The sequence below is a fragment of the Musca vetustissima genome, unplaced genomic scaffold, assembly GCF_032173495.1.
Source record: "Musca vetustissima isolate MV318-11 ecotype Yass unplaced genomic scaffold, APGP_CSIRO_Mvet_v1 utg6341, whole genome shotgun sequence".
NCBI classification, from domain to species: domain Eukaryota; kingdom Metazoa; phylum Arthropoda; class Insecta; order Diptera; family Muscidae; genus Musca; species Musca vetustissima.
This window is the reverse complement of record NW_026873158.1, coordinates 15,096-34,149: the sequence shown is the minus strand read 5'-3', so window position 1 is coordinate 34,149 and position 19,054 is coordinate 15,096. Positions and strand designations below refer to the sequence as shown.

Genomic DNA, 19,054 nt, shown 5'->3' with positions numbered 1-19,054 from the left:
AAAAACTGAATTTTTTAAAATATTTCTGGGGGCCTTAATATTAACGGGGATTTTCTAAAAATATTTTTTGGGGACCTCAAAATAAGCGGGGATTTTTTTTTAACATATTTTTCTAAGGCCTAACACAAGGCGGTCCCTAAATTGAAACGCTAGAGGATTATGATGTTCCGCAACAATGTTCCCCAAAGTGTTCTCTGCATGTTTATTAGGCATAGCTTGAATCTAAAGTGTATGGTTCTTGTGGAATCATAATCCCACCAAAAATGCTACCGCTTTAAGGATTTTATTTTTGTGAAGACCAACAAGTCCCCTAAAATGAAAAGCTAGAGGGTTAAGATGTTCCGCTACATTGATGCTTAAAGGGTTAGCAACAAGTTTGCGGAATATAACATGCTACTAAAGTGTATGGTTCCCCTGAAATCACTAATCCCACCAAAAATTCTACCGCTTCGAAGTAATGTAAATTTTTATATCTATCTGGTTGAAGGCCAAAAAGTCGTCTTAAATGCAATCTTAGAGGGTTAAAATGTTCCGCAACAATGTTGCCCAAAGGGTTAGCAACAAGTTGGCCCAATATAGTGTGTAGCAAAAGTGTTCGGTTCCCAAGGAATCGCCGATTCCACCAAAAATGTATGAAAGGATTGTATATTTGTTAGCTATCAGGGTGAAGACCAAAAAGTCCACTAAAATGAAGAACTAGAGGGTTAAAATGTTCCGCAACAATGTTCCCCAAAGGGTTAGCAACAAGTTTGCGGAATATAACATACTACTAAAGTGTGTGGCTCCCCCTGAAATCACTAATCCCACCTTCTACCACTTCGAAGTAATGTAAATGTTCATATATATCTGGTTGAAGACCAAAAAGTCGTCTTAAATGAAGTCCTAGAGGGATAAAATGTTTCGCAACAATGTTGCCCAAAGAGTTAGCAATAAGTTGGCCCAACATAGTATGCAGCAAATGTGTTCGGTTCCCAAGGAATCGCTGATTCCACCAAAAATGGATGAAAGGATTTTATATTTGTTAGCTATCAGGGTGAAGACCAAAAAGTCCACTAAAATGAAGAACTAGAGGGTTAAAATGTTCCGCAACAATGTTCCCCAAAGGGTTAGCAACAAGTTTGCGGAATATAACATACTACTAAAGTGTGTGGCTCCCCCTGAAATAACTAATCCCACCTTCTACCACTTCGAAGTAATGTAAATTTTCATACCTATCTGGTTGAAGGTCAAAAAGTCGTCTAAAATTAAATCCTAGAGGGTTAAAATGTTCCGCAACAATGTTGCCCAAAGAGTTAGCAACAAATTTGCCCAACATAGTGTGCAGCAAAAGTGCTCGGTTCCCAAAGAATCGCTGATTCCACCAAAAATAGATGAAAGGATTGTATAATTATTAGCTATCAGGGTAAAGACAAAAAGTCCACTAAAATGAAAAACTAGAGGGTTAAAATGTTCCGAAACAATATTCCCCAAAGGGTTAGCAACAAGTTAGCCGAACATAGTGTAAAGCTAAAGTGTACGGTTCTCGAGGAATCACTAAGCCCACCAAAAATTTCTCTAAACTATTTTTTTTTATTTAAGAAAGCTAGCTTTTTTTATTAAAAACTGACCTGAAGGTGTGTAAATGGTCCCTTAAATGCAGTAAAAGTGTAAATGGGGAAGATGTTCAAGAAAATTATTCAGCATATTCTTGTCAACAATATTGCGGAACATTGTTTGCGGATAAAATATATGGACCCCAAAAAAAAATCGCTAGCTCTTCGAGAGATTCTATATTTTCTAAAGTTCTTAAGGGGAAGATCAAAAGGTACCCAAAAAAATTAAAAATTGAAGGGTAATGATGTTCCGCAACAATGTTCCTCAAAGGGCTAGCAACAAGTCAACCGAATATAACTTACACCTAAAGTGTACGGGTCGCGAGAAATCACTAATCCCACCAAAAAATGCTGCAGCTTCGAAAGATTGCATATTTTTCACCTATCAAGATGAAGGCCAAAAATTCCTCTAAAATGAAATGCTAGAGGGTTATGATGTTCCGCAACAATGTTGCCCAAATGGTTAGCAACAAGTTAGCCGAACATAGTGTACAGCTAAAGTGTACGGTTCCCGAAGAATCTTTGATTTCGTCAAAAATTCGTAAAGACTGTTATGTTCCTTTAAAGAAAACTATGTTTTTATTAAAAATGTGACCTGAAGGACCCTTAAATGAAATGTGAGAGGGGTATGGTGTTTTAGGAAACTATTCGGCATATTGTTACCAACAATATTGCGGAACATAGTTTGCGCATAAAATGTATGGATCCCAAGGAATCACTACCGTCTCGAAAGATTGCAGATTTTTAAAGTTATCGCGGGGACGATCAAAAAGACCCCTAAAATGAAATGCTAGAGGGTCGAAGTCTTCCGCAACATTACTCCTCATAGTGTTACCTTCAAGTTTGCCGACTATAGCATATGGCTAAAATCTATGATTTCCGAGGAATCAATGATGCTCCCAAAAATGTCCATAATGGTTATATTTTTTTTAAATAAAAATTTAATTTGTTTTTTCTTTTGTTTCTTGTTTTTATTATCAAAAAAATGCAATGTTCTTTTTAAGGACCTGTCGTATACGATAGGTAACTTAAAAAATATACAAAAATTTTAAAATTAAATTTTCTAAATATATACCGCTCTTTGATCGAGCAGAGCATCCAATATCTTATCCATGGGATTGCTGCAGCTGTTCAAGCTAATATCGGCATAACGGCTCAAGAAGAACATATAGCGCTCGAGTTCCTGAAGGGAACATGACTTGAAGCTATCACTGGATCCGAGTTTTCCAATATCTGCCACAATTTTCTTCAATTCCGTGAAATATTCCGGTGTACCTTGAAGGACATCCAGAGTTTCACATGAGATCATTGTGGGATTGTGATAGTTGGACAGACGTTCCTTGACCGAGCTCAAACGTTCATGTTGATTTTTACAGGACATTTAACATTTCGGGTACGGATTCCATGGTAGAAGATTTCTCCTGAATGGCGGGGTTGGTCTTCTTCTTTTCGAAGAGATGGTCCAATGATTAATTTTCATAGTACTTACCAAACGAAGCGTAATTGAAACGCATTACATCGCTGCATCATGAGATCTTCAGCTCCCAAGGAGGCTAAATCGAAATGATAGCTACCGAAGTGGGAGAGGAAAAGACGTCCCTTATTCCTCCTCTTCGGCTTCTTCTTGATCGAAGATGTCACTTTAAAAATCCGATTGATCAAGATCGCTAACGGGTATGGGTTTCGAGTGAGGCCAGGCATATTTGCTGCGTCCTTCTAGGCCATTACTTGTGCCAGGCCCGCCAACATGCTGTAATTACTTTATATGGAGAATTTGGGAGACTGAGACCAAAATTCCAGGACATTTGAGAATTCCATGTGATCGACACAGAAGCATAGGATACCAGTTTCCTCCACAGGATTTAATGATTTGCAAGATTCTTTGAGTCTTCCCTTGGCGAAGACGTTTTCTCGCAAAGGGTATGGCCAAGTCTCCGGTGGAAAACCAATATTGGGAGCAACTTTCTTGATGTGGTAAACGCTGCAGGATCTCCCCATCTTCGGCATCATTGGAGGGTGCCTCGTGTAGGCCAAATTTATAACCATCAATGCCGAAATGTAAATCCTTGGTATCGCATCTTCGCTGGATAAAGATTTCATAGAGCAGCTGGACGCGTTCTTTTTCGTTGCGTTTTATCTCCAGCGACATGGAACAGTCACTGCAGTTTATACAAAATTTGGAAGAATTTTCCGCAGACTCCTGCAATTGATGGTGGTTGGAGGTCTCTTGGCTGAAGAACATTTGTTGTGGGAATTCATGAACCTGGGTGATTGTATCTCATGATGTTCCAGGGGATGATCTTCCCGAATCACCTGCATGGCCAGGGAACTTCTACGCGATTCGGTGTCATAAATGGAGCGACGCCTTTGCTGCTTTAATGGCAGGCCAATGGGAGTGAAAACTTGTTGACGAGCTCCTGCGCCCGAGTCATTGAAGGGTACTGCTGCCGAGGATCCGGTGAGAGATTTCACCGGGGGTTGAGAAACTTGAAGGCACATCATCATCGCTTGACTTCTTTTCCTGGTCCAACTTGACAAACAACGGAGCACTGAGTGGCTTGTCTTGTCGGCGAAGAGAAGTTCTCCGAGTTACCCTTTTCATGGGAGCCTGAATTTCCAATCATTGTTCGAGAGATTTTATATTGTCTTATGTTTTTTAAGGGTAAGATCAAAAAGTACCCAAAAATTAAAAGTTAGAGGGTTATGATGTTCCGCAACAATGTTCCCCAAAGGGCTGGCAACAAGTCAACCGAATATAACGGAGCACTGAGTGGCTTGTCTTGTCGGCGAAGAGAAGTTCTCCGAGTTACCCTTATGGGACTTTCTATGTCATTTGTGAACCCGTTTCAAATCCCTGATCGAAGCTATCGGTTAGGGAACGAGGTAGTTCAGGTGTTTTCTTTTCATGGGAGCCTGAATTTCCAATCATTGTTGAATCGGCTTGCAAAAGTTGCTCCCTTTGATTCTGAGCTTCATTCCCCACCCCATGGGAGTACACACGGTTAGGGTATAGGCGGATTTCATTTTCCTCGGCGAATTCATCGACTGTATCAAGGACTTATCCAGTTCGCTGAAGCTGCCCTCAGTCATATCCAAAGGCTTTTCTGGAGAGATCTTTTCATTCTTTGCAATTTTCATGTTGGGCGCCAGTTTGTTGAGAGGTTTCTTATCTGGGTTATCCGTTTCCGAATCCGTGGAACTATTGGTATTGGTCTCCACCAAAGAGCTATCCTTACGCCAGCTAAGGCTGCGGCGCATTTTCTTTTTCCTCAAAGGTTTCAAAGGCTTGGCGAAGACAGTCGAATCCTGTTGATTTTCCGCCTGGGACGAAGCATCAGTGGTGTGCTGGGGAGAAGAAGAGTAACCAGGAAATTGAGTGCCTTTTTCCCAGGAAAATTGTTCTTCAGTTGGACTTACCTTCTCCACTTGCGAAATACCCGATTCACTTTCTTCTCCGTCCGTTTGTTTGGCCGAGGAGGTGCTAGAGACCTCCGAACTTAGAGTAGAAGGTTTTGGTACTTCTTCTTCGGGGCTGATGGTCTCTTGGCCGTTGGGACCTCTTTAATATTTTTTCAAAAGCATAATTTTCCGTAACATATTTTAGGGTCTATATTTTTTAAAACTAGTTTATATTAAACATATATATTTAATTATTTTATTAAAAATATTTTTTTTATTTTCTTTGCAGGTATGTAAATTCAGAGGTTAAAAATATGGATACGATTTTCAAATTTATAGATAAGTATTAAAATTTATATATTTTTTTTCTAATGTTAAGGCCTAACCAAATATTTGTCAAGGGTTACAATAAGGCTCAGATTTTTAAAAAAGTATTTTTCGATGCCTTTACCCTCAGTCCATACTTTGAAGAATATTTTTGTAGTCTTCCAAAAATATATTTTTCTTGTCCTCTACTTCGTCCGTGAAATAAGCAGCTGCTCATGTAATCCCTGATCTCCCAATCCTTTATAAAATTTCCGATCATTTTTGCGTATACCAAGAACTCTTAATGGTCTCTATGTCCAATCCTCTTGGAAATTTTGTGTGCGTTCGTAAAATTTCGCGATTCCCCGAATTTCACAAGTGGCCATAAAAAATATTGGCACTTCGTGAGGGCCACAATAAAATCGATGTGGCCATAAACAGGTAATCCCACGCGGATTACTAACACCAGATTAATAATTATGTGGAAAGACAATAAAAGGACAATCGATCAATGCAGCTGGGCGAACATGTCGGACAGGTAAAAAGGTTTTCATGTGCTCGGAAAAATCGCACAAATTTTACCTATCTTCCATTCTGGGTATTTAAAGACCTTGTGCGCCACAATTCGGCATCAGTTCTAAACTGTAACGTCTAACGTTAAAACACAAGCTCTAAGCAAAAACAACCGATCAGTTATTACAAAAAATTCTCAACATGGTATCTCAAGCTGCAAATACTACCCCACAACGTCCCAGCATTCAGGAATTGAAGAAGAAATATGAATCAAACTCCTCAACCTGCAACTCCGAAGTCAGCAAAACCTCCAAGCCCAAATCCCCGAAGTTACTCAAAAAATTCAAGGTCAAACAAATGGCAAATATGTTCAACAACAAGGTGGCCCAGATCGTCAAAAGTGAGGCCAACAGCAAGGGCTACAATACCCTGGTAAGCGAACTTTCAGCAGATGGAAAGGTAGAGGGTAATAAGCCCAATACATTACCCAAACCTCTACCCTTGCCGCGGACTCGTTACACCAAGGAAAAAGTACCGGTGCCCAGTCCGCGCTCCAAATCCTTGGCTCGATTGCAGAGGAAACCCAGCTGCTTTGTGGCTGAGGATGCCTTTGCCAAAATGTCGGTGAAAGATAAGGCCCAGCTGTATACCCAATTCGTGTCCGATATGTCAAGGAAGAATCCCAAATTTGTTGAACATGTTGAAGCCTTGGAGGCGAATATCAAAAAGGAAGTGGCCCGCGGTGAAGTGGTCAATGAAAAACAGGAATCTGTGAAAAATCTTCTGGCCAATTTGGAGGCTCGCTGTGTCTTCCCCAAGCAAAGAATCTCTCCCGATGCTGTGGAGAGACTGAATTCTGTCAGACAGCCAAAGGTGAAGGGAAAAGCCCTCGATATTCCCATTAAATCCAAGGAATTTGAGGACCTCGTCAAGCCCAAAGTTTCGCACATTTCCACCCTGACAATTACCCTGCAAAGTGCTTCTTCATCTCCCGTTAAAGAGAGACGGGAAAGGAGATCCCGCTCTTTACCCAGAAGGAGATGTGAGGTGGATCAAATTGTAAATTTGAACATTTCTGAACCCTGTCACAAACGTCATAATGAAAAGATGCGTACCACCCTCTCCATTGAGGCCTATGCTCCGCCCAAGAAGATCCGACGCACCAGGGCCGAGCACTTGGCTCCTCCTCATGTCTTTCAGAATCAACATTTGGAAACTTTGTTTTATTCTTGGCTCAAGGAGAGACATGAAGAGAGTATGGAAGATGTCAGGGCGGAGGAAGAGGATGAGGAACAGGTCGAAGAAAAATCTGCCGTGGATAAGCTGCTCGAAGAGGCCATTGCCAAATTGGAAACGGTGAAAATTCAACAAAAACAAGAGAAGCAGGAGGCCCAAGGTAAACAGAATCCCGTAGAAGAAGTGCCAAAACCTTCCTCTCTAAGTTCGGAGGTATCTACCACCTCCTCGGCTAAACAAACCGACGGGGAAGAAAGTGAATCGGGTATTTCACAAGTGGAAAAGGTAAGTCCATCTGGTGAACAATTTTCCTTGAAAAAAGTGGCTCAATTTCCCGATTACTCCTCTTCTCCCCAGCACACCACTGATGATTCGTCACAGGCGCAAAATCACAACGATTCGACTGTCTTCGCCAAGCCCCTGAAACCCTTGAGGAAAAAGAAAATGCGCCGCAGCCTTAGCTGGCGTAAGGATAGCTCTTTGGTGGAAACCAATACCATTAGTTCCACAGATTCGGAAACGGATAACCCAGCGGAAAAGCCTCTCAACAAAGTGGCGCCCAACATGAAAATTGGAAATAATGAAAAGGCGCCTCAAGAAAAGCCTTTGGATATGACTGAGGGTAGCTTCAGCGAACTGGATAAGTCCCTCATACAGTCGGTAAATTCGCCGAGGAAAATAAAATCGGCCTATACCCTAACCGTGTGTACTCCCATGGTGGGCAATGAAGGAATCCTCAGCTCTCAACAGCAAAGGGAGCTACATTCGCAAGCCGATTCAACAATTATTGGAAATTCAGGCTGCGATGAAAAGAAAACACCTGAGCTACCTCGTTCCCTAACCGATAGCTTCGATCAGGGCTTTGAGACGGGCTCAAATGACATAGACAGCCCCATAAGGGTAACACGGAAAACTTCCCTACGCCGCCTAGAGAAACCACCCAGTGCTCCGTTGTTTGTCAAGTTGGACCAGGAAAAGAAGTCAAGCGATGATGATGTGCCTTCAAGTTTCTCAACTCCCGTGAAATCCCTAACCGGGTCCTCGACAGCAGTACCCTTCAATGAATCCGGCACAGGAGCTCGTCAACAAATCTTCAGTCCCATTGGCTTGCCATTAAAGCAGCAACGACGACGCTCCATCTATGACGCCGAGTCGCGGAGAAGTTCTCTGGCCATGCAGGTGATTCGGGAAGATCATCCCCTGGAACATCATGAAATACAATCACCCAGGTTCATGAATTCCCAACAGGTGTTCTTCAGCCAAGAGACCTCCAACCACCATCAATTGCAGGAATCTGCGGAAAATTCTTCCAAATTTTGGATTAACTGCGGCGACTGTTCTATGTCTCTGGAGATCCATCGCAACGAAAAAGAACGCGTTCAATTGCTCTATGAAATCTTTAGCCAGAGGAGTTGCGATACCAAGGATTTACATTTCGGCATTGATGGTTATAAATTTGCTGTACACGAAGCACCCTCTAATGATTCGGAGGATGTGGATATCCTGAAGCGTTTACCTCATCAAGAAAACTGCTCGCAATACTGGTTCTCCACCGGAGACTTGGCCATACCATTTGCGGGAAAACGTCTCACCCAAGGGAAGATTCAAAGAATCTTTCAATTCATCAAATCCTCCGTGGAGGAAACCGGCACCCTACGCTTCGGGGTCGATCACATGGAATTCTCAAATGTCCCGGAATTTTGGTCCCAATCTCCTAAATTCTCCATGGAAAGTAATTACAGCATGTTGGTTGGTCTACAATCCGGCACTAGCAATGGCCTAGAGGGACGCAGCAAATATGCCTGGCCTCACTCGAAACCCATACCCGTTAGCGATCTTGATCAATCGGATTTTGAAAGTGACATATTTGATCAAGAAGAAGAAGTCGAAGAGGAGGAATCAGGTCGACTTTCCCTCTCCCCATTTGGAAGCAATCACTTCGATTTGGCCTCCTTGGGAGCTGAAGATCTCATGATGCCACGGAACAGTGATGCAATGCGTTTCAATTCCGATTCATTTGGTAAGGATTATGAAAATGAATCATTGGATCATCTCTTCGAAGAGAAGAAAACCAACCCCACCATTCAGGAAAAATCACCTCCAATGGATTCCGTGCCGGAAATGTTAAATGTCCTGAAAAATCAACATGAACGTTTGAGCTCGGTCAAGGAACGTCTATCCAACTATCACAATCCCACAATGATCTCATGTGAAACTCTGGATGCCCTGCAGGGTAAACCGGAATATTTAACGGAATTAAAGAAAATCGTGGCGGATATTGGAAAACTGGGATCCAGTGATAGCTTCAAGTCATGCTCCCTTGAAGAATTGGAAAGGTATATGTTCTTCTTGAGTCGTTATGCCGATATTTGTTTGAACAGTTGCAGCAATCACATGGATAAAATCTTGGATGCTCTGCTCGATCAAAGAGCGGTATATGTTTAGAATTTTTAATTTGTAAATTTTTGTATATTTTTTAAGTTACCTATCGTATAAGACAGGTCCTTGAAAAGGACATTAAATTTTTATGATAATAAAAATAAGAAACAAAAAACAAAACTAATTTTATTTTTATTTAAAAATTTTAATTGAAATTTTTGGAATCATCAATGATTCCTTGGGAACTATAGATATTAGCCATATGCTATAGTCGGCAAACTTGTAGGTAACACTATGGGGGGTAATGTTACGGAACACAACAAACCTCTAGAATTTCATTTTAGGGGACTTTTTGGTCGTCACCGCGATAACTTTAAAAATCTGAATTATCTCGAGGAAGTAGTGATTCCTTGGAAAACGGTAGTCTTTCGTTGGGATCTATAGATTTTAGCAGCACACAATGTTCAGCAATATTGCTGGAAACAATATGCCGAATATTTTTTATTAATCACCTCAACCCTCTATCTTTTCATTTATGGGTCATAAGGTCACAAAAAAAATAGTAGTTTTCATTACATAAAAACATAACAATTTTTATGAATTTTTGGTGGCATCAGTGATTCTTCGGGAACCATAGATTTTAGCCATATACTATAGTCGGCAAACTTGTAGGAAACATTATGAGAAGTAATGTTGCGGAACACTTCAACCCTGTAACATTTCATTTAAAGTGAATTTTTGGTCGTCCCCGCGATAACTTTAAAAATCTGCATTCATTCGAGGCTGTAGTGATTGCTTGGTAAACGGTAGTGTTTCCTTGGGATCTATAGATTTTAGTAGCTCACAATGTTCAGCAAAATTGCAGATAACAATATGCTGAATATTTTTCTAGAACATCCTACTCCTCTCACTTTTCATTTAAGTGTGCTTCAGGTCACTTCTTAATAAAAAACAGTAGTTTTCTTAAAAAAAAAAACCAAACCGTTTATACGACTTTTTGGTGGCATCAGTGATTCCTCGGGAGCCGTACACATTAGCTGTGCGCCATGTTCGGATAATTTGTTGCCAACCCTTAGAGGTACATTGTTGCCGAACACCATAACCCTCTAGCTTTTCATTTTAGAGGACTTTTTGGTCTTCACCCTGATGGGTGAAAAAATAATCCTTTCACGATTACCGTACCATTTAGCTGTAAGCTTTGTGAGGCTAACTTGTTTCTAACCATTTAAGGAACATTGTTGTGGAACATCTTAACCCTCTAGCATTTCATTTTATGTATATTTTTCAACTCCCCAACAATTTGAGAACATATATCGAAAATATTTCCAAGTCGATACAATAAAATTTTTAGTCCACTAAAATGAATTCTCAGTGAAGTTTTCAAGGGTGCTATTTCCCTTGAAAACTTCACCCTTAGAGGCTTTATGTGTGCTCCACGTTGGGCGCCATTTACTCAAGACCATTTCTCGTGTTGTTTTCTGCATAAAAAATAGTTTTATTTCAGAAAAAAGTTGTCTCAGTAATTCTTCAATGGAATTTTCAAGATAACTTGGACTTAAATGGGTTTTGCGTACCCCACGTTGGGCGCCATTTTTCGGGATCATTCTCAAAGTCACTTCAGACAGTTGTACGGCATGAAGAAAAAAATATTCAATTCATAGGCTTTCTAAAAATATATATCTTAGTCCTTTGTAAAATATACTACCTCATGAAAAAAAGCTTTCAAAAAATCATATCTTAGTACATTGTAAAAATATTACCTCAGCCCTGTGGGGTAATATTTTGCCTAAACAAATTCACAGTCCTGAGAAAATATTTCTTGTCGTCGAATAATTCGTCCATGTTCTTCCATAGGACAAAACTTCTAATCCACAGAGAAATTATTTTTCAAACAATTTTTTTGCGATTACCATCTTGAGTTCTTTGTTCTTTTAAGTTAAATATTTGCCACATGTTGGGCGCCATTTTCTCCAGATATTTTTTTCGCAATTTTTCCGCATGGAAAAATGTATCCAATTAATATGCCCTCATGAGTATAGGAAAAAATATTTTCTCAATACTCATTTGGTAGAGTTTTCAAAGAAGAAAAATGATTCCTTAATGACTTTATGGGTACTCCACGTTGGGCGCCATTTTCTCAAGACGATTTGTCACTAATGTTTTGTTGCATGTATGCTAACCCTTTTGTAAACTATTACTCCTTGTAGAAAATATTTCCTCAGTCCAGGAAAGTTAGTTAAAAAAACAAACATTCCCAGAGCTGGGAAAATATTTGTTTTATCATTGGAAAATATTTTCTTTCGCAGAATAAAGCTTCTAATCCATATACCAAATTATTTCTAAAATCATTCCTTGTTATTTGCCTCGTCATTTTAAATACATTAAATATTTTATGAGTGCCCCACGTTGGGCGCCATTTCTCAAAATCATTTTTCAGTATTGTTCCACATGAATAATTTCCAGCCCAGCAGTAATGGTATTTTTGCTTACCGAAAAATATTCAAACCATAGAAGATAATTTATAATTCATAAATCACATTTTTAAATAATTGTAGGTTGCCTCACGTTGGGCGCCATTTTCTCAAAGTGATTTTTTAGGTTGTTCTTCATGATAATAATAAGCCATCCTGGTTTCGAAAAATAATGAAAAACTTTTGATTTTAAAATGTTAAGGTGTGTCCCACGTTGGGCGCCGTTTTTCCCCAGATGTTGTTTCACCGTTCTTCTCTAAGATAAATTTATTAAAATAATAAAAAGTCCTGATTTTCATATTCCAAAAATAATGGAAAATACTTAAACCTTCGAGAATGATTTCTTCTAAAAAATCCGCAGCTCTAGAAATGTATGATTTTTATTACAGAAAGTTCTGAGAAAGTAGTTTTGGCTTACAGAATAAATGTTCAACCCATAGAACGATTGATTGAATGAAAAAAAAAAAAAAACGGCAGCCCTAGAAGGATATTTGGTTTCCTACATACTCAGCCTCAAAAAATGTGTTTCAATTTTTCGCACAGAAAAAAAATTCGCTATATTCTATGGATTTGGTGACTTTTTTCTCACATCCATAGAACAGGGTTGCCAGTCTATAATTTTGGATTGAATGAATTTGAAACGAACCCCACGTTGGGCGCCATTTTATAAAATATATATTTTCATGACTTTCGGAAGGTATTTTTACTATTTAATATTTATGATTTGAATATTTATGTGACATTTGAAACGATCTACGCATTGGGCGCCATTTTACAAAATATCTCAGAAATCGCTTTTTCTTATAGAAAACAATTTTGGAAGTTATGTTTTTCTTAAAGGAAATTTTTTTAGAAGTTAAAATTCATATTTTCATACCGAACCCCACATTGGGCGCCATTTTTAAAATATCTCAGGTTTTTCTCTAAGAAAAAATGCCTTCAACCTTCCTCGACATTTCTGTGAATTGTGGGAATTTTAAAAAGAACCCCACGTTGGGCGCCATTTAAAAAATATCTCAGGAATTGATTTTTTACAGTAGACATTTTTGGTAGGTTTTTTTTCCTTAAAGGGAATTTTTTCAGAAGTAAAAAATAATATTTTCGTTCCTAAAATCGGGAGTTAATTTTTAATTTCAAAAATCCGCTCCCATGCAAATATTGTATATAGAACATAGAGGTATAATATTTAACCCATCAGACCACAATTTCTAGTTCACTTTAAAATTATTTCTTCCAAATTTCTCCGCTGAATTTTCCTTAGAAAATTGGATTTTGCGGAATTGGCAATCCTCCGAATATTTTTTCTTATTTTCAATCGTAAACTTCTTGGAAACCAATTAGCGTCTAACACTTCACACTAAATGCCGCTAAGCCACCATAAAAATCCTCATTCGATGCGAAATCCCGCAAAGACAGCTGCTTTTTAGGGACTTTCCAATGCTCGTGGCAGCCACGTATCAACTATCTACCTACCTGTCAAGCGGTGGCGGCAGGGTTTGTGCGGAGGAAAATTAACGAAGTTAATAATAATTTGTTCGAACCAATAAATTTCAAACTACCTGTCTTTGTGGAGGATCATAAACTCCGCACACAACAGAGAAAACAAGGAGAGTTCTGCTCTCCGTATAAAACCTGGAGAAAAATTCGAAGTCCGTGTCAGTTCTAAACTGCAACGTCTAACGTTACAACACAAGGCTCTAAGCAAAACCTCTAAGCAATAAATTTAAAATTTAATAAAATTATCAAAAATGTCCTCCATCGAAATTATTGACGCCTCATTCCAAACAATCGACCTACCAACTCCCGAAGAAATTCCCGCACCAATGGCTTCCTCATCAAAAGTGCAGGCGGAAAGTGTCAGGCCTTTGAAAACCAAACTTCTGAAAAAATTCAAAGTGAAGCGAATGGCCTCTTTGCTGAATAGTAAATTTTCGAAAATTATGCGGCGTAATTCTTCAACGCTGACCCGAAGCTATAACAATTTGGCGAATGAGCTGTCGCTGCAGCAACCCAATGCCATGCAATCGACACTGGCGAAATTATTTACCCTACCAAGGAGTCGAGGAAGACTCGCAAAGAAGGTGGCGGAACAGCAGCAACCTCAAGAAACCTCAAAGGTTTCAGATGCTACTCTAAAGAGTTTCTCTGCTAAGCCAGTGGTCCAAGGAAGGCTCCGCAGATCCAAATCTCTGGACTATAAAACCATCGATCAATTGAGGAAAGAATTCCGCACACAAATGAATTGTCCAGTCCAGCAAAGACCCAGTCGATCGCGTAGCTTGGAAATCCTACCACTGGCCACTGAATTACCACCCCTTAACTGTTTCCTGGCGAAGGCCGAGAGATTCCACGAGCAGATCATGTCAAAGATTCAGGAAATTGAGCACAACTCATTTGTCTCAAATCCATCGATACGGAAGTCGCGTAAGAAGCATCGGGCTCCTGGCATCCCGAAGCAAGATAATTCTCTGAGATCCGAACTCAAATCCGCCTCCAACTCCTCCGCTGATTCATCGCCTGTGAATACAGATTCCGAGGAGAAATCTTGTACGGAAACCTTTACCCTTTCATCGGAGGGTTTTAAGGAGAATAGCGGCGAAGCTACTCCCAGTAGTGAAATGGAGTCCTCCTCCTCGGCTCCTGAAGCGGACCTCAAGGTAAGTGTTTGTTTAGTTGAGTTGCTAGTCACAAAGTCTCACCAATTTCCTTCAATTTTTCTTGCAGAACTCAAGTCGAGATTCACTGGCTGAAAGTGGCGCCCAACGTGGGGCACCCATTAAACCGGCCCGCAAAAAGAAATTACGCCGCAGTTTGAGTTGGCGTAAAGACAACTCCTTGGTGGAAACCCGAACCCTCTCCAGCACCGATTCAGAAACGGAAAATAAAATCCGTCCACGACCCAGACCTCATGGTAAACCCAAGTCGCAACTGGATTTACAGCTGATTGCCGCTGCTCCCACCAAGGGGATTTTAAATAATTCATGGCAAATAAAAGGCAACACTTCGGTCTCCTCACCTCTACGAAGTCCTCTGTCGGGCCCTCGTCTTTGCGATAGCTTCGATTTGGGTTTCGAAACCGGGTCGAATGACTTCGACAGCCCCATACGCTGGAAAAGTAAATCCCAAGGGATCCTCAATCGTTCCCTGGGCAAATTTGAGGAGAATCAGAGGTGCTATTCGACGCCTATTAAACGGGGACCAGGGCCAAGGAATCTCAGTTCGGCCTTTAATGAGACGGGAAGTCTGCAGCAGCAGTCTGTGAGCCCTATACCGATTTCGAGGCTCAATAAGTCAAGACCTCGATCAATTTATGATAATGATTCGCGAAGAAGCTCCTCCATTGCCATGCAGGTCATACGAGAAGATCATTCCTGGGAACCGGAGAACGAGGGTGAGGAGGAGGATGTGGAAGATCCCCAGCTAACCTATAGCCTAGGAGGTAATACATTTTATCAAAATGCCTCTACCATGGAAATGGAGACGGCGGCTCATCAGGACGGTGAAAAGGAGTTCTCAAAATTCTGGATAAAATCTGGAGATTTTTATGTGGCCTTGGAAATTTTCCCCAATGAAAAGGAACGCCTTAAGCTGCTCTATGAAATCTTTCGGCAAAGATGCCCAGAACAAAAACCCATCAATTTTGGTATAGATGGCCATAAATTTGTGTTGAGAGGTGGCCAGCAGGACTCTGAAGTTTCTCAGCGATTCTCCAGTAACCAACAAGAAAGTTCGCATTATTGGTTCTCCTCGGAGGATATGACCCTGCCGTTTAGTGGAAAATTCCTAAGTCCGGAAAAAATTCAAAGGCTATTTGCCTTCATCAAGGTGTCGGTAAAGGAGACGGGGCGCCTGCAATTCGGTATTGATGATATTGAGTTCTCCAAGGTGCGATCCGGATCACCTATTCAACTGGATGCCTCTTCGAATTTTTCACAACTCTCCTCAAGCCCCAAGTATTCCCTGGGTAGTTATAGCAGCAGTAAATCTTCTTCAAGGGATAGCAGCATATCTGCCAAACCCGTGATGTTCCGCACCAGCAGCCGCCTCAGTCTCCCTGCCCGCTCAACGAAAAACTATTGGCCTACAAAATTCACGGCTCAGCAATTCGACTTCGACACCGATGATTTTAGGGAAATCGATTCACCCTGCTCGTCCATATCGCCCTTTGATAGTCGTACCTTTGATTTCACCACACTGCATTCGGAAGAACCCTGCAGCGGCACAACCATGACCCGCTACAGTGAAAATGCCCTACTCGATTCGTTCGGACAGGAATATGAAAATGAACCTTTGGATCAATTGTTCACCAAACATCTCTCAACCCGGCCCTCAAGTCCCAACCGATCTCTAATTGCCATTGATAGCTTAATGGCCACCTTAGAGACGCAACATCGACGTCTCAGCTCCGTGCAGGGTCGTCTATCGCAATATCATCACAACTCCCCGCAGACCTCCTATGATGCCTTAGAAGCCCTGCAAGATTCTCCGGAATATTTGCCATTACTTAAAAATATCGTGGCGGATATTCGAAGAATCGGAAACAGTAATGGTTTCCAGCATTGTTCCCTCGATGAACTGGAGCGGTATATGTTCTTCCTGAGTCGTTATGCTGATGTCCGCTTGAATGCCTGCAGCAAACATATGGATCACGTTTTAAATGTCCTGGGAAGTCATCGAGAAGTTTACGTTTAAGTTTTGTAATATAGTTTGGAGAGGGGATCTTGAAAAGATCCTCTCTCTTTTGTAGGATTTAAGAAAAATAAAATTCAAAATTTTTTTTCAAAGAAAAATATTCCTTGTTTTAATTTTCCGGTCGAAGTGCGGATTCCTGGGGTCCATGACTTCAAAAAGTAATTTCAAAAAAATCACCACCTTCTGAGGATCCTTTAAAAATTATTTTAAAAGTAGGCCCTAAAAAATATTTTTAAACAATCCACGCCTAGAAGTAGGCCCTTACAAATATTTTTAAACAATCCACGCCTAGAAGTAGGCCCTTACAAATAATTTTAAACAATCCACGCCTAGAAATAGGCCCTAAAAATATTTTTTAGCAATCCACGCCTAGATGTAGGCCCTAAAAATATTTTTGAACAATCCACGCCTAGAAGTAGGCCCTAAAAAATATTTTAAACAATCTACGCCTAGAAGTAGGCCCTAAAAAATATTTTTAAACAATCCACGCCTAGAAGTAGGCCCTTACAAATATATTTAAACAATCCACCCCTAGAAGTAGGCCCTTACAAATATTTTTAAACAATCCACGCCTAGAAGTAGGCCCTTACAAATATTTTTAAACAATCCACGCCTAGAAATAGGCCCTAAAAATATTTTTTAGCAATCCACGCCTAGAAGTAGGCCCTTACAAATATTTTTAAACAATCCACGCCTATAAGTAGGCCCTAAAAATATTTGTTAAAAATCCAGGCCTAGAAGTAGGCCCTAAAATATATTTTTAACAATCCATGCCTAGAAGTAGGTCCTAAATTTTTTTTAAAAAAATCCGCTATAAATATCTGTTTTTTTTTCTTAATTCCAGCCCCCCGAAAATGAGCTTCAAAAATCCCACGATCACAATCCGGCCGCCCTGAGTGAACATCAGCTACGCATCCAGGCCTCGCTGCAACGTCTCAACATCCCCGACTGGTTTAGGCAATACAATCAAAAATCCCCGGATGGCTCGTCGGCTGCTGGCACCTATAAACCTGGCAATTTCACCCGCAAACGTACCCAAGATTCTGGTCGTTGGGCCGGTCTTAACTCAAAGACCACATCCCTTAGTTCGTTGGGTTCCCAGCGTTCCGATCGTAGTCCTTTGTTGTTAAGTCCCTCGGCACATAGTCATCATGGTGGTCAGACGGGTACGGCTGGTCAGCATGGTACTGCAGCTGGTGGACATGCCGGTCATGGTGCCGGTAGTGGTGGGGCATTTTCACGCTGGTCCACATCTCACCTAAATTCGTCACATACATCGCCTAGCGTCTCGCAACGCGGTTCATTTTCGAGAGGTGGTCCCATCAATTCGAGCTTTATGTCCGTCAACAGCGGTCACAGTGTGATAAGGAATTCAATGCGTCAGCCCTATTTGGGCTGGCGTAGCCAAGAGAAATTGTCACAGAGAACGGCCCATGAAAGGTAAGGCGGAACATAATATATTTCGAAGTTCGGATTTTTTTTATTAATTTCTTTTTCTTAAATTGCAGATTGGCCTCTTCTTTGCTGTCCCAGCAACAACGCACATCGCCCACAAGCCAAACCACCCCTACGGCGGCCACTCGCAAGCTACAACCGGTCACCCCGGAGATTCAATCCTCAATCAAGGAGGTCACATCGGCCATTGTACATTATGTAAACGATCAGACAAATCAACAGCGCAGTAGATCGACGAGTCCAAATTCGAGGTAGGCTGGGGCGAACGGAAAAACAAAAATTCGCCAGCATTGTCAGGCTTTTCGAAATGAATTTTCAGTTTAAAATAGTTTTTGTTCGGGGAGGAGGTTTAAAACCTCCGCCACCAACCACTCAACCACCTAATCTCCCCCGCAATCTAAGTACCCCCCTTGTTGATGTACAGCACCTTAGTAACCGACCCCTTAAAACAGGGTTCGGTATAGAACTTCACCTTAAGTTTTAAGTAAATCTCCCCAATTTTGTTTTGTCACTGAAGACACCCCCCCCCCCCCTCTTTAGTAAAGCCAACAACCTTTTTTTAGAGTTGTATTTTTTCAAAATTTTGTGTTTGTGACTCCTAACCTCAACCAACCGACTCAATTTTTTGTACTGCAAAATTTTAGTTCATTTTTTTCTATTTATTTTTTTATAATTTTTTTCTTTGTAGCTATTTATAAAAACACACATCACGCGACCGTACGTACTTCTTCTGCGGCCGATTTTCAGTTTCACTTTTGATTTTCGAAGTTCTCCGATTTGATTTTGAGTTTCTTCATACACCCTCACCAACTTTATTAGTTCGCCTCACCTGGTAGACCTGTTGATTTGATTTACTCCTCCCCCACCTCTATCGAGTATGGATGTGGAGCAACAAAACCCCACCGCTAAATTGAGGTTCCAATCATCACATCCGTTCACATCCCAACCCTCTTACAATTTTTGGTTTTTCTTCTTCTTCCTACTCTTTACATTGTACATATGAGCCGTATG

At 40.8% G+C, this 19,054-nt stretch overlaps 2 protein-coding genes across 2 annotated transcripts in view; both read left to right on the top strand.

Moving 5' to 3' along the window:
* Positions 1-18,298, top strand: part of LOC133323147 (uncharacterized) — a 38,821-nt gene extending 20,523 nt beyond the window's left edge. The window contains exons 2-3 of the mRNA XM_061532105.1: positions 17,433-18,028; positions 18,097-18,298. Of these exons, the coding sequence (XP_061388089.1) occupies positions 17,433-18,028; positions 18,097-18,298 (798 nt within the window). The remainder of the gene's footprint in view (positions 1-17,432; positions 18,029-18,096) is intronic.
* LOC133323136 (uncharacterized) lies at positions 6,012-9,491 on the top strand. Its single transcript, XM_061532094.1, has one exon. The coding sequence runs from the start codon at positions 6,012-6,014 to the stop codon at positions 9,489-9,491; it is 3,480 nt and encodes a 1,159-aa protein (XP_061388078.1).
* Positions 18,299-19,054: the final 756 nt, after the last annotated feature.